Source organism: Babesia bovis, chromosome 2 (genome assembly GCF_000165395.2).
Source record: "Babesia bovis T2Bo chromosome 2, whole genome shotgun sequence".
NCBI lineage: Eukaryota > Apicomplexa > Aconoidasida > Piroplasmida > Babesiidae > Babesia > Babesia bovis.
In genome coordinates, this window is record NC_010574.1 from 305,646 (window position 1) to 319,579 (window position 13,934).

The window sequence follows — 13,934 nt, forward strand, 5'->3', positions numbered from 1 at the left end:
TACAAAAGTGCCTTAAAGGGATATAAATTGAATACAAGCTACGTATCAATGTGCAAAAGATGATTTTCGTAAATCAGACCTCGTGGTATCCATCACTCCTACATCCTTTAACTACTTTCGATATCACCTGGGCATACGCATAGACATACAGAATCTATAGTCAACAGTATTCGACGGTACTTCACAGGACATGTGCTAGCCAGATCCCAATAACCATAGCTCAGTGCTAAAATGTATCCACAGTAGAATTCAATTGCCCACTATGCAACGTGATACCTGGATTTTTCTAAATAAACATCCACCTACACGGACAAATATCTCCTTGATTTGGTTGTGTTACTACTATGACAATAACTACGCAAACTTGCACAGAACTCTAGCATACATGTTTAATCTATTATATACCAATGTATATTAGTTATGCTTTGGGTACATCGATGCATCGAAACTAAAGTGTTAATAGGGTATAATAAATAGAATTTACAAATCACTCTAACTTATGGTGGCAACATATTGATGCCAACATGGTCACTAATGCAGTTTGTATAAGAAATCAAGTTATAACCAATTTTAGATGCAGAAGGTTTGACTAGGTGTCACAATTGTTGCACGAATTGGGTCACCTTCATGGTTGGGTTATTGCCCAAACAACTCGTCTAGTATATGACGATAGACTCGCATAAGACCCTTGGGTCTTTTGAACGAATCATTTGAGTAGTAGTTCACTATGTTGATCGTAGAAATAACTTCACCGGTTATAGAAAGGCAACGACATTGCAAAGGAGGAGACATCTTTGGCTCTTGGTTGGATTGCTTGTGGGAATGATGTAGACTTAACAAAGAAAAGTGAGTTGACTTGTGGTATACCATGGAGTCGCTAATGTCACTGAGCTGAGTCACAACTCCATCTACTAATACCTCCTGGAAACATAATGGAGGGTCAATGACGTAGGGAGGCGGGCAGTAAAAACCACACTCTCGATGTTCACTGAGGTCCACCTGACACCCAGATGAACCGTCATTTGCATCAGTGATATGCACGGTATCTGGTTTGAATATTTCTTCACCAGTGAATGTGACACCACATCCATGGACATATGGATCAGTTGTGACTACGACCATCTCTAACAGTTTGTATGTACCACTAGGATAACGGAGGTCAGTTATGTTTAGCCGCTCCCTGTCAACCTCTGATATCCTATCTACCAATCCATATCCCACATCTGGTCGGAGGCCACATAAATAATGGAAAGATAGTGAATTCGCATTGTTGGGGTCTTTAGATATCAATATGCCGCTAGAACGGTAGCTAAATGTTAATAGCGCTGGCGAATCATTGCTCTGCTTGTGAGTTACGCTTATAACTTTGCTGCTGCCCGTGATTACATCTTTATAATTTCTTTTTATCAATCTATCTGCCGACGTTGTGATATATTTGTATAGATATGTTGACTCAGATTTTTTCGGTATCCATGAGGTTTTTAATTCATCAGGTATTTCTTCCGAATCTATGATTTGTTGCAAATGACTACTGTTTTGGTAACTGTATCTACATTCTAATGAGTAGGAGGTGCCTCGCGCAACTACAATTTTTTCATATTGCCCAATGATATCTATGTTGTGTGAACCACCAGGCGATCTAGCATCACTAATAGTCAACTTTCCTAAATTGTATAACTTCATTGTCATATCTCCATTCAACTCAGGAATGGGAATAATAGGCAATACTAACATATGCTGAACGTTAGATTGCAGAATTAATTGAGATCTATCATATCCCTGGGAATCTACACAGCTACAACCCACACTCAACGGTCTAGTGTTGTTGTAACTGAGCTGTAATATTCTCATACCGCTGACCTTAGCGTATGTTAGACTCTTAACAGATTGTGGTAATCTAGTTGTTTTGCCGAGTGAATAATCATAAAGATTCTCTAAACAATTATTCGGCATCAGTGATTCACCATCTTTGCAAAATATACCGGCTTTGATGGCTCCATATGCATTTTCCAGAACACACTTATGTAGAAACCCATTAATGTACTCATACTTCTTCCATACGCAATCTTTAGCAACTAGACTGGGATCGAATATTGGGGTCTGATGGCTGTCGCAACCTTTTATATCATAAGGATGAGTCACAGCAAGTGCAACCTTAATAGGAGTTATTATTTTGCCAAATACGTTATTTCGGTGTGGTAACAACTGCCAGTAAAAACACAAAGGTTCATATTCCCCTATCATAGCTAAAGGTTTATCTCTATGATACTTGATCTTTATCACACCTTTATGCGCACTAGAAGTGTCCATCGATAATGCGTCGCCAGAAAGCTTGGTGTTATAATCCACCATTCGGAGACTGTTAAACCACTTTCTACCGGTTAAAAAACTAACATGCTCCAACGTACTAGGTTTAAACTGTGTTTCATATGGATATACAGCCTGTAGCGTAGAAGTATTAGTGGTGTCACTGAGAATAATGTTCGGGTCAGGAGGAAAGCGAATGGTCAACGTACTGCCAGGGTGAAGTGTAACGGAACACCAAAAGCTATGGATTGGCTGCACCCGATTCTTCATCAACATGTTATTGATGTCGCAAACATATTCGTACCGAGGCTTGACCACAATCTTGGCAAGGACCCTATCAGTTAGTGGGTCAATGCACAAACAATGTCCCTCAAACAATGATGTTGCCAAATAAGTAAGTGGCTGCGCAACCACTAATGTAGAACGATTCATCAGAGTCCATCGCTCCGTTCGGTTAGGACGTATTTTCCCGTTAGTATCGATAAGGTATTTCATACACTCTGGAGGCTCCATGCGACCCTCGCAGAGGAAACCAATAGGTGTACTTGACATTGGGTCAACTTCACATGAACGCACTCCAGTATCAGCATCTACATCGACCAACTGTTTATCTAAAAATAAACTAGATGACCTACTACCACAACCTTGAAGGGGTTGTTGAAAATTGCTTCGTCGCAGGTATAACATTCCAATTCCTTTACCAAATGGTTTCAAAGCTTCTGTTAAACCAGACCCATCTCTCCAAGGAATACGTATAGATTTGGTTATATCGATTTTTCTAGTCAAGTGGTAATTTAGCGAGGATGTTAGCTTAAAAGTGGACGGCGCACATATGAAAAGCAACCTATTGTCTTTCATCACAAAATGTTCATCTTCTGGCACATTTATATATAGAATCACATTGCTACCATGAACTTCGAAGTGCCATAATTTATTTTTATATTCACTAACTAACATTCTCGATAATGAGGACTCTTCCAAATGGCTCGTTCCGCTAACATATACACCATCTCCATTTTCATAATTCCCGGATATGGGATGCCAACCATATGGTACTCCATTTACATTTAAAGGACATATGGCATATATTGATCTATCAGTAGAAGATTGGGCTACGCACATAAGCACAGCGTTTTCCTCCAGTGGCGCCTCACTGCTAAAGTCACAGAGGATATCTATACCCGTAACATTCACAGCCAGCAGTGCTGCAACTAGAGAAAAGGAAATCATTAGTCTCATGGTTTCCTGATTAATTATTTTGGGATATTACTAACCTCTTTATCTCACTTCTGTATTGCGTATAGATAACTTATTTATGAATAAGCAATTCCTTATCTATTCTATTGTATGTTTGATAACTGCGCACTGATTGGCTTAATGTTAAAGTGGCGGCATATAATAGCAATTTTTGAAGTGAGATTGTTGGTTTCAACTAGCGTATGTCGCTTGCACTAATCTAACACAACAAAACGTTGGCTTGCCATAAATATAATGATATCATACAGTATCAACGATCTTTAAAGAAGAAACTGAAACTATTTCAGATATCTTCCTAGTTATATGTTGCCATAAGTCCATAAAATGCACGAATGGGTATTAAAATGACCTGTTTAGATGACTTCAGCGATTAAATGCGTAACTCCAGTATGTATTTACATGTCATTTTTGTTGTCAAATCTATTATTACCACTAACCAGCGTACGATTGTCGAGGGGAACAGCAGGCATTGCAAAAAAATGTTAGAATTTTCGTGTCTATATTACACACGGATTGAATTTTCAAATGCCTTTTGAAGAGCTAGCGATAGAGGTATTGCTAATATAAGGCTAAGAATCCAACAGGGCTGGAATCACATAAACAACCCGTAGATAAACAAGGTATCGCAATGTCTACGTTGACACACAGAGCATAATAATAATTCATTAATTGTCCATTGTGGATACTTTTTCTTCACACATCAACTTCATAACATTCTTCGCTTAAACCCTCAGCTGTCTGCAGGATGTTGTGTAGCTTAGACAAGCGCTGTGATTCTAGCTCACGAGCGGTGCGTTGTGCAGAAGCTTGTTCTGCAGCAGATGGCCCTGACGTGTGGAAATTGCTTTTCAAAAAGTACTCTTGGAAAACTTCTAGCTGCGCTTCATGCTGTTTTACACGGGCTTCAAATTCAGCTCTTTCATGCCCCCGTTTCCTATTTTCCTTTTTCATATCATGGGCCCATTTAACGTTAAGTGCCGTTGAGTAATTCCCCAACGGCTGGCTTGCCATAGCAACCTTAGCAAATTCTGCTATTACACGTGATTCGTATGTTACAAATGCGATACCTTTAGCAGGTACCAAATTAAGCTCAACAATTCTTCCGAATCTACCGAATTCTTCTGTCAGTACTTGCTTGAGGTTATCCACTGGATTGTATTCGGCATTGTCCGGATAAACATCACCTATAAAAAGACTCTTGCAATCCGTCATGAAGCTACCAACTCCACTCATATCATCACGGTGCTTAGCATGTCTTTCTCTGCCAAATATATCGACCCCCGAATCCAAGAAAAATTCGTCTTCCACGGTAGGCACTCTATGCAAATAGTTGCATTTAGACCCTAGAGTACAGCACCCTTTAGCGAAAAACAGGCAACAATACTTGGTACCACAATCATCTAGTGTGTTTTTTGAGCTCCCTCGGGTATAACCTGTATCACGTTCTGGGTCGCATTTATACATTGCAGGCATAAGGCTTGGTCGGCCATTCACGGTATTAGTACGTTCACCTGACCACTTATTATACCAAATGTTATATTCCTCGCTTCCCTGTATATATGCGTTTCCCTCAAATTCCTTTATTTGTTGTCTTGCTGGACGGGACATGAGTTCTTCTAAATGTGTACGCTGTTCTACATTAGGTATCGCAACGACCTCCTCCACATCCTCTTGACCTAGTGGAACAGCACATCCATCGACTAGGCGCTGTAGTTGTAAACTGTCAACAATACTCTGGTCAAGTTCTCCAGCTTGGATTTTTTCCCTTATCATAGTGCCATAGCTATTAATAGGGACACCAGCTTCATCATCTATAGTAGTAGAATCTCCTTGGCGTTGGCCAGTGTCATTAGAGTGGCTCTGAATAGCATCCGATTCGTTTTGCCTTCCACTATCATCATTGTTTTCGTTTATGTTGCTTTGCTCATCAACTGCGATACGTGCCCTTTTTGATGACCTGGGACTGGTTCCATCTGGCCTTGGGTCACTAGGTTCATCATTAGACATAGGGGACCTTGACTCAGTATTCCCTATTTCATTGCAATCTTTGGTATACGGTACCATTTCTACAGCCGTGTATTTATTAATTAAAATGCGTTTAGTGGGTAACTCATTTGACTGAATCAATCCCGATTGCCAACAAAAGGGCCACCACGACATACACGGGATCGCGCGACACAATGACATACGCTGGATAGATTACAGAACTTTACCCAGCACGACATACAATATAATGCGTAATAAATTAGCATATATAACATGTGTAAGGAAGGCTAATAAAAACAAGACCGTCTACAGTTATCAACGAATTTTGCTACTGATAACGCATCAACCGGTACTACGAGGCTTGACCTTTTGCAATTAGTTACGTATCGACGGTACCAGGTGTAATGCATATCACTGTAGATTGGCGAGTGGTAGATAAAGGGCCTTAGCGAATTACTTTACGTTGTAAGCGGCCTCCATGATATCCGCGAAACCGGGAGTTATGGATTTACCTCCCACGAGGAATCCGTCCATATTTGGGACGTGAAGCAACTCCTGGCAATTCTGTTCGTTGACGGAACCACCGTAGACAATACGGATGGTCTCCGCTACAGAGCCTAACTTTGAGGTCATGTAGTCACGGATCATCTGTGTCCCGGTGTATGGATAAAATATGGAAACATACCTGATGAGCCTCGCGTACTTCCTCGCAGGTAGCAACCTTGCCTGTTCCAATAGCCCATACGGGCTCGTAAGCAATTACAACAATGTCCCAATCAGTGACCATTCCCATGAACGCATCCAATTGAGTGGTTAATACCGCCTCCACGCGACCAGACTCACGCTCAGTTAAATTCTCACCGATGCATACAGCGGCGCGTAGTTTTCCTTGCTGTGCGGTATTGACCTTCTGCGCCACAATGGCATCAGTTTCGCCAAACAGGGTGCGGCGCTCAGAATGGCCAATCAAAGTCCATTCAAGACCTAATTCATTGAGCATTGGAATTGCAATTTCACCGGTGAAGGCGCCACATTTAGCCTGGGAGAAATTCTGTACACCAATTTTGAAGCGTTGCTTGTCGAAGCATTCCAGGGCCTTGGTGATGTACAAATTGCTTGGGAATAATACCACATCTGTAAGTATCTAGGCTCTATAAATATAACTACCAACCCATAGCATTGCCATCGAATTTGAAGGCGTCGAAGGCTTTGGCCAATGTAGACACCAACTCAAACGACCCATTGCACTTCCAATTTCCACCGACCCAGCGCTTACGAATAGCAGCCATTTTAAATATTTGAATTTAGGATGTTAAAATACAGATGACCCTTTTATAATCAAAAAATGATTCAGTGATATCTAGTATAGCTGTCCTATTGCAAGATCATTGATGCCACACACCACCTGACATACGTCGTATCCAGGGTCCCATGGTCGCGGGAGACCTCTATTAGGGGCACACGACATCCGTACTCACGGATGCAGGGTACTATGTACCATTTGAATCCTGCAGAGGTGCGACGGAGGAGAGCGACCTTCCGTTTGGATAAAGAAACGCTTGAAAGGGTAAGTTAGCCAAGCATTTACACCGCATGTGACAGCGTATTGACCCTGCAGTGGTAGATACAAGCGTATCTGCAGAGGTTTATACTGATATCATTGCTCTGTATCCGGGAGAATGCCTAACTCTGCATCGAGGATTCCACTTTAGGGTGCTACGGTAAGTGGAGTTATATTCCACTACATGGTCAATAGCGGCGCTGTGGAGTTAAACGGTCACGTTTACTCGCCCCGGAAGACATCTTATACCAAAGTTCTTATTCCACCATGGGTTCCTCCGGAGCGAATGGTCGCTCTTTGTTCAGGGGATCATGGCAGCCCAAAATGGAAACATCGCGAATGTGCCCAATGTCTTCGTATTGTTACTGAAAACTTTATCGGTGGTGGATGTTGTTCCACTAGGTCTCGAGTCAATGAAGATGGGACACTTATGGAGAAACATTTCGGTTTCCCAAACCCAATAGGAGGCTATATTACAGACCAAACCGGTTTATATCGTGAAGCTGTGGATTATTACGACAACGAACGCAAGGTAATGTCCGGGACTAGCGTTTACATTTGGGATAGGCGTCAAGGAAGACCACGCTGATCTCTTTTATCAAACACACTAGTGCATTCGGGTCTATCGCAACAAGCTCTATATTCACTTATAAAGGACTAATGAAAATAATCGTGCCTCAGTTGTAAGTTATTTGTTTCATGGGTGATAGACCTGCAGAATATATGCCGCAAGGTCGCTGTTGCAAGTTTGTACCAAGGGAGACAGACCACCGGTGCTAATGTTACATGGTGACAAAAGTGCTGGGAAGTCTACTGCAATTGCTTTTATTGTTAATTACCTTTTGAATTTCGTTAAAACGGTAGCACTTTTGGATACCGATGTTGGTCAGCCCATATTTGGAGCGCCCGGGACTATAAGCTTGAAATTCATCGATCAGCCTATAAACGGGCAGCCACATGCATTAGTTGGTGGCAGCCGGCCAGATGTATCCTATCTCTTGGGTGATGTGAAAGTAACAAAACCCAGTATGTTGCTCCGGCACGTTTACCACTGCTTCGAGATATATTCGGGCGCCGTGGGTGACGATAGGACTGTGCCTTTATTGGTAAACACATTTGGATGGATATCTGGCATGGGTGCCAAGGTCCTTGAGGCTATTGCAGCAATAACTAAAACCACTATCATGCTGAGGCTGCATTCCAAACACTTGAATGACAGCGTTGCGCAGCATATATACAATCATGCTGATTTGGAAAATGTTATAAAATCCAACCTAGAGGTCACTGTTGACGCGCCAGGGCATGCTACAGATGTCTCGCCGGAGGCGCTGGTCTACAAATCAATAGTGGAGGAATGCGGAGCATCACTTCCGTGGTATAAGGACGAATCGATGATAATAGACGCCCTATCGCACTCACAGGCCTCGAAACTTGCTACTAAATCGGCGTTATCGCTACAGGAACACTCTAGAGAGGAGCCATGCTGTAACATGTCCACTTGGAACCGATTCAAGAAGGTACATCAGAACGAATCAGAAATACCAACCCCGAATGATTTGCGTTGGTTAAGAGCCTGTGCCTTATTAAATAGCGCCTATGGTGACGCTATGCACTTTCCACAGCTACAAATGGATGAATTCTTTGGCGGCATCAGAACAGTTACATTCAGGAGATATATACATTTTCCCAAGCTATTTAAATTACCAAGGCAATATATAATGGATGTTGAAAACAGCTCCTTTGTACTCCAAATCAACTTACCCACGGGTGACATCGATGAGGTAAGTTATATTACATGTTAAATAAACCCCTGTGTATCAATCCTTATCTGCGAATTGTGTATGTTGGTGTGCTACCTAGATTAGGTAAACGCTAATTTATTAAATAGTGGATTTTGACATTTGTATAGGTTTGCCCATTTATTGCCGGAAGTATGGTAGCATTATGTCGTGGAAAGTGTGACCATATGCTGACAAACTATATTTCCGGGGATTGGGAATTCATCTGCTATGTATATGTACACTACTTCAACGCAGAAAATATGACGGTAGGTAGTCTGCTTTGGGGGTAATGATGTCTACAGATGCTAATATCACATTCTCAGGAGAATTCGCCATCAGAGTTTTCTGATGCCAACATTATAGTTATATGGTAATGTTAATCATATGAATAGACATAATGTTACAGCCAAGCTGTGGGCCTAGACATCACACCAACTAAAGCGTGCCCTCAGTCCAAGTTCGGGTGTACTGAGAACAGTTGTAATAAAGATGATACCTGCTGGAGGCAACGGGACGTATCCACTTCCCAGGTACGTTGTTAGTAGGCAAGATATATATTCAACAGTTTGTCCCCTTCCGGAGGAACAGTCTGCTGCACATGATAAACACTCCTGGTGCTGGTACGGCCTCTGGGAATTCGAGAAAGAATATCAAACGCTATAGACCAGATCCCCAAACTTGACTTACATAGACCGTGTGTCGCGTCATCTATAACTACTCAGGGATATATTGCCAAAACACATAGACACGTCTAGTAATTAATGCACAAAACATTATAACGTTTATGGCGATCTACGTTACATTTTCCCCGTGACAAGGTGTTGACGGGTACCGCACGACGTTGTTTAATTAATCATCGAATAGTAATACAAACAATTATCCAGCAATATGTGTTGAATATTAATAAATATTCTGCTGTTTTCGCGTGGAATGCGATTCTGTTGTCTACGTAATTGCTGCTGTTTCCTGGAATAACGAGGATAGTTACACAATGGAATCCATAACGCCTCGTATGGACGATTCCCCTATGGAATATGAAGCTGATTATGCCGATAATGTCAGCCTATCATCGCAATCCCCCTTGGTGTTCATGAAAGACCACAGTGACCCCCCTGTTGTACACAGGTCAGTAGATCATGACCTCGACAGGCAGGAGACTCATATACAAGAAACACTGGAAGTGCGTAAGACGCCATTGATACACTGTGTAGTACCGAATGGGCTGTCTAGTGAATTATTTGCCCCTCTGTGGATGGCGGTATTCAAACCTAGAAGGTTGAACAAAGGGTTAGTGTCGCCTGTTGCATACTGTATAGCACTTTGTAGAACCATAGATTCAACTGATATTGAGCGCCTATGTATAGCACTGTTGAAGGCTGCACAAGTTGATGAGCGGCCGTTTCTTACTGTTGGTTACCACATAAAGGGTTTATGCCTCATCATTCTACACAAGCTGCAGTCGCTCTATGAGGGATCTACTAGTTTAAGTCGTAAAATAATGGCCCCTAAAATGAATCCAACGGTACGCAACCGGACTAAACCTCGTAAGAATTACGAAAATATGGACGATGAATACGAAGGACCTAAACGCAGGCGTAACAGTGTAAAGGGAACGAAAACCAAGAAGAAGATGCTCGCCATTGAGGATTACTTTGACGCTGATAATGAAAGAAGAAATGGAAGCAACACCGATATATCGTAAGTCCATTTGCATTGGTACAACAAAATTCAGGAACAGTGATACTCCAGACAAACCAACGTATGCTGATCAGGGGTACATTCCCATGGAACAGATTGAAGTTCTACAGCTTATGAATTTTGGTATTGGCATGGGAGTGGGCACTGATTTAGCATTCTATTCAGCTAGTGGCTTAAGGCATGAGAAGGGTATAAGTTACCACAACTTTGAGCATGGCATGGTTGATAGGCAACCCATATCCCTGGAAGACATACGTCAAAACAGAGAAACAATTAACCCTGACACATTTATGGATTTGGAATCGCTAAGCTCACCATTTATGTTAAACGGTTATGCTTTCACTCCACAAACTAGGATAAGTCAAGAGTTTTCAGACGTGGCAACTACTATCGCAAGCACAGATCGCAGCCTGCAGTCCGATAGTGTTATGATTTCAACCCCGGAATTTGAAAAGTATGATCTTGATTGGGATATATACAACGATGCACTCAAAGAGATGGAGGATGGTGTGACCAGCCAAGATCCTTCCAACGACGGGGCAATATCAGCTCAACCTAGGACTCGCCGTCTACGTTTGGAATATACCGAATCTGACGGCAAGGCCGTCCACTTGGTCAAGTCGCGTAATGTGACCAAATACGACAGTAAGGTAGTTGCCAAGAAGCAGAAAAGTACACATAAAATCAAGATACGTCAGGATCAACCCACACTGGATGCGTATACAACATCGCCACAATTACCACCTTTATGTGACAAGACAGAATGGTTCAATAACGCCGTGGACTCCCTGGTACAGTCTATAATCGGCAACACACTTAGCATCGAAGATTCAGTACCGGCTAAAACTGCTGCCGGTAACAAGGATACTGAAGCACCGAAGAAACAGAAGGGTGAGTTGCCTACAAAAAAGCATGATGAAAAGTGGTTGAGTCGTGCAACAAGGAAACCAAAAGACACCAAGAAACTGGAGTCAATGTTCGGAACAGACCCATTGAGCACTGTTGGTGTTCTCGAGTGCTATCGCAAATGCGTACGTGAGATTCAGGATGGCAGCCATCAGATTGAATTTTCAGAGGTTGTACGGGACAAGTCCAAGGAGCAGGCGTGCCAGCTATTCTATCGCACATTGTGTCTGGCGAACGCCGATTACATCAGCCTTTCGCAACAGTGTTACCCAGGCGCGCAGATTACTGTCGCTCCATCCCGCCGGTTCTGGGAACCCATACCACATCCGAAGGATGCAAAAGCATGAGCTCATATGCATATAAACCTATCATGTCTAGGAAGTGGCTTTAATGACTACATTCCGTGTCTAATTTATACATCACATATATGCCCATTCATACCGTGTAATACCTCATGATATCAACACACAGGCGCCTGGAATCTGAGCAATAGCACTTATATCAACCATATGTGTGCCTTAAAGTGTTTCTAATCGTCAGACAGGGGTAGCACACACTGGATTCGGTATGCCATAGGGCAATAAATGAGACAGATGTATATAAGCATGCCTTGGTTGCACATGGTTGTTATGTTGCAATGCCAAACTGCTGTGTCCTTGTGAGAATCATTGCCAGATTGTACATTTAAGCGGGGAAAGTAGAAGGAATGTGTAAGATGGGGTTGCCGAGACCCCAGCCAAAATATTGAATCCTGTTGGCAAGGCTGTCAAGGGGCTTAACATCGTAGACAACTACAAATCTTGTACTTAGAGGCAGAAGCAAGCTATCTTGCCTCACGCGGACCTGTCGCTAGCAACCACGGCCGCTTGACGCGACCGTGAAATTACGGTCGAAATACGTGTCCCCGAAGCCCAAAATAGTTTTTAATGGTATCGGGCAAAAGTATATTTGGTTTATAGACGTGAACATTATCTACTGTACTATCTTCTAGACCAAAATGGTACAATTGCTACGCATCACACCCGAGGAGGTGATTGAGTTCCCTCTCGTCCTTTACACCCCGCTCAACGCCAACCTCAAGCTTGAAAACATCAGTGATGAAAGCGTGGCGTTCAAAATCAAGACCACTGCTCCCAAGGGCTACCTAGTGAGACCAAGCACAGGTGTCATCAAGGCTGGAGAACACCAATCTGTACAAATCATCCTTCAGCCTCTTACCGAGGCGCCTAGAGCTGTAAACGATCGTTTCCTCGTGCAGTCAGTAAATTACGCTAGCGAGGAACCTGTACCTAAGGATTTGTGGTCAAGTGTTGACAAGTCCCAAGTTGGTGAACACCGTTTGAGTGTGTCCCTGGTCAAAGATCCGGGGCTTAACATTCAATCTGGTAACTCTCCACATGGAATTCCGCCTCGTATAGCCGCTCGTTTATTTACACCTCAGAGCGCAAATGTTGACCTACCAGGTATGTTGTATTTCATATTACCCCTACGTTAACCCTTCTAATATCCATTTTCAGAACTTCGCCAGAAGTATGACGAACTTGTACAGTACTGTCTTTCTGTGGAAAAGCTAAAGGCACAGATTATAAGGGAAAACGAGCAATTAAGACAAAGACTTAACCTAGGTCAAGCCGATAGTGTAGGATCCAAACTCTCAATTGAGTTCTGGTACATCCCAATTATTATCATTTTCATGGCTGTAGTGGCCAAATACATGGGACACATCTAATAAGATAAATATTGTAGTCTTATTTCCTGCTAGTATTTTCATTGTCGCGCGTTTCACCTACCACCGCATTTGCCGGCCTTCCATGGTCATCTAGCCAACATTATAAATCATTTTGCTTACACACCACGTAATGGCGGACGCTTACGGTGATGATTTTGGGGAGAATTTCGGCATTGACGAATTTGCCGATGAGGAGGAAGAGTACGACGAATTTGATGACTACGACCAGCAACGCGTCGCTGATGTTGACATCATTACAGATCCTAACGAATACAGGCAACGCGTAAGTGTTTATTAGAATCTAGAGTCTATAGTGATTACAGGTAGAGAACGCGCATAGAATAACGAGTCCGTACATGACCAAATATGAGAAGGCCCGTATCATAGGTACTAGGGCACTGCAAATTAGCCTTAACGCACCGATAACAATACCTGTTGATGCTTCTATGGACACTGTTGACGAGGGTATTACCATGGGATTTGGTGAATCCGTGGATACATCGGCCGCTGCTATCGACCCCTTGGTCATCGCGGAAAAGGAGCTTTACCAGAAGTCTGTACCCTTCATCATCCGCAGGTACCTCCCTAACGGCTCTTACGAAGATTGGAAGATTGAGGAACTCATTATAGACTAGATTGCACTTGGCCAGTGTAATACCATCCCCTAGGGCAATAGGTATCTAACAACCATTTGCTCATTCTATAGCAA

The 13,934-nt window shown here is 42.6% G+C and overlaps 7 protein-coding genes across 7 annotated transcripts; 4 read left to right on the forward strand and 3 right to left on the reverse strand.

Moving 5' to 3' along the window:
• Nucleotides 1-582: 582 nt before the first annotated feature.
• On the reverse strand, nt 583-3,596 carry BBOV_II001200 (6-cysteine (H)). Its single transcript, XM_001609597.2, has one exon. It carries the CDS (start codon nt 3,544-3,546, stop codon nt 637-639), a length of 2,910 nt encoding a protein of 969 aa, XP_001609647.2. The 5' UTR covers nt 3,547-3,596; the 3' UTR covers nt 583-636.
• A 634-nt stretch (nt 3,597-4,230) lies between these two features.
• BBOV_II001210 (RNA recognition motif domain containing protein) lies at nt 4,231-5,654 on the reverse strand. The gene has a single exon (XM_001609598.2). It carries the CDS (start codon nt 5,626-5,628, stop codon nt 4,258-4,260), a length of 1,371 nt encoding a protein of 456 aa, XP_001609648.1. The 5' UTR covers nt 5,629-5,654; the 3' UTR covers nt 4,231-4,257.
• A 140-nt stretch (nt 5,655-5,794) lies between these two features.
• BBOV_II001220 (putative triosephosphate isomerase protein) lies at nt 5,795-6,910 on the reverse strand. The gene is made up of 3 exons (XM_001609599.1): nt 6,722-6,910; nt 6,236-6,684; nt 5,795-6,198 (listed from the first exon to the last, which is right to left on the reverse strand). Exons 1-3 carry the CDS (start codon nt 6,837-6,839, stop codon nt 6,004-6,006), a joined length of 762 nt encoding a protein of 253 aa, XP_001609649.1. The 5' UTR covers nt 6,840-6,910; the 3' UTR covers nt 5,795-6,003.
• Nucleotides 6,911-6,989: 79 nt separating this feature from the next.
• BBOV_II001230 (polynucleotide 5'-hydroxyl-kinase family protein) lies at nt 6,990-9,602 on the forward strand. The gene is made up of 9 exons (XM_051767872.1): nt 6,990-7,117; nt 7,153-7,271; nt 7,307-7,643; nt 7,679-7,794; nt 7,830-8,892; nt 9,021-9,158; nt 9,195-9,262; nt 9,299-9,422; nt 9,458-9,602. Exons 1-9 carry the CDS (start codon nt 7,031-7,033, stop codon nt 9,572-9,574), a joined length of 2,169 nt encoding a protein of 722 aa, XP_051623108.1. The 5' UTR covers nt 6,990-7,030; the 3' UTR covers nt 9,575-9,602.
• Nucleotides 9,603-9,803: 201 nt separating this feature from the next.
• BBOV_II001240 (Conserved region of Rad21 / Rec8 like family protein) lies at nt 9,804-11,913 on the forward strand. Its single transcript, XM_051767245.1, has 3 exons — nt 9,804-10,179; nt 10,219-10,590; nt 10,625-11,913. The coding sequence occupies exons 1-3, from the start codon at nt 9,884-9,886 to the stop codon at nt 11,841-11,843; spliced, it is 1,887 nt and encodes a 628-aa protein (XP_051623109.1). The 5' UTR covers nt 9,804-9,883; the 3' UTR covers nt 11,844-11,913.
• A 347-nt stretch (nt 11,914-12,260) lies between these two features.
• BBOV_II001250 (putative vesicle-associated membrane protein) lies at nt 12,261-13,249 on the forward strand. The gene is made up of 2 exons (XM_001609602.1): nt 12,261-12,959; nt 13,014-13,249. Exons 1-2 carry the CDS (start codon nt 12,494-12,496, stop codon nt 13,223-13,225), a joined length of 678 nt encoding a protein of 225 aa, XP_001609652.1. The 5' UTR covers nt 12,261-12,493; the 3' UTR covers nt 13,226-13,249.
• A 79-nt stretch (nt 13,250-13,328) lies between these two features.
• On the forward strand, nt 13,329-13,892 carry BBOV_II001260 (RNA polymerase Rpb6 family protein). Its single transcript, XM_001609603.2, has 2 exons — nt 13,329-13,508; nt 13,549-13,892. The coding sequence occupies exons 1-2, from the start codon at nt 13,356-13,358 to the stop codon at nt 13,858-13,860; spliced, it is 465 nt and encodes a 154-aa protein (XP_001609653.1). The 5' UTR covers nt 13,329-13,355; the 3' UTR covers nt 13,861-13,892.
• Nucleotides 13,893-13,934: the final 42 nt, after the last annotated feature.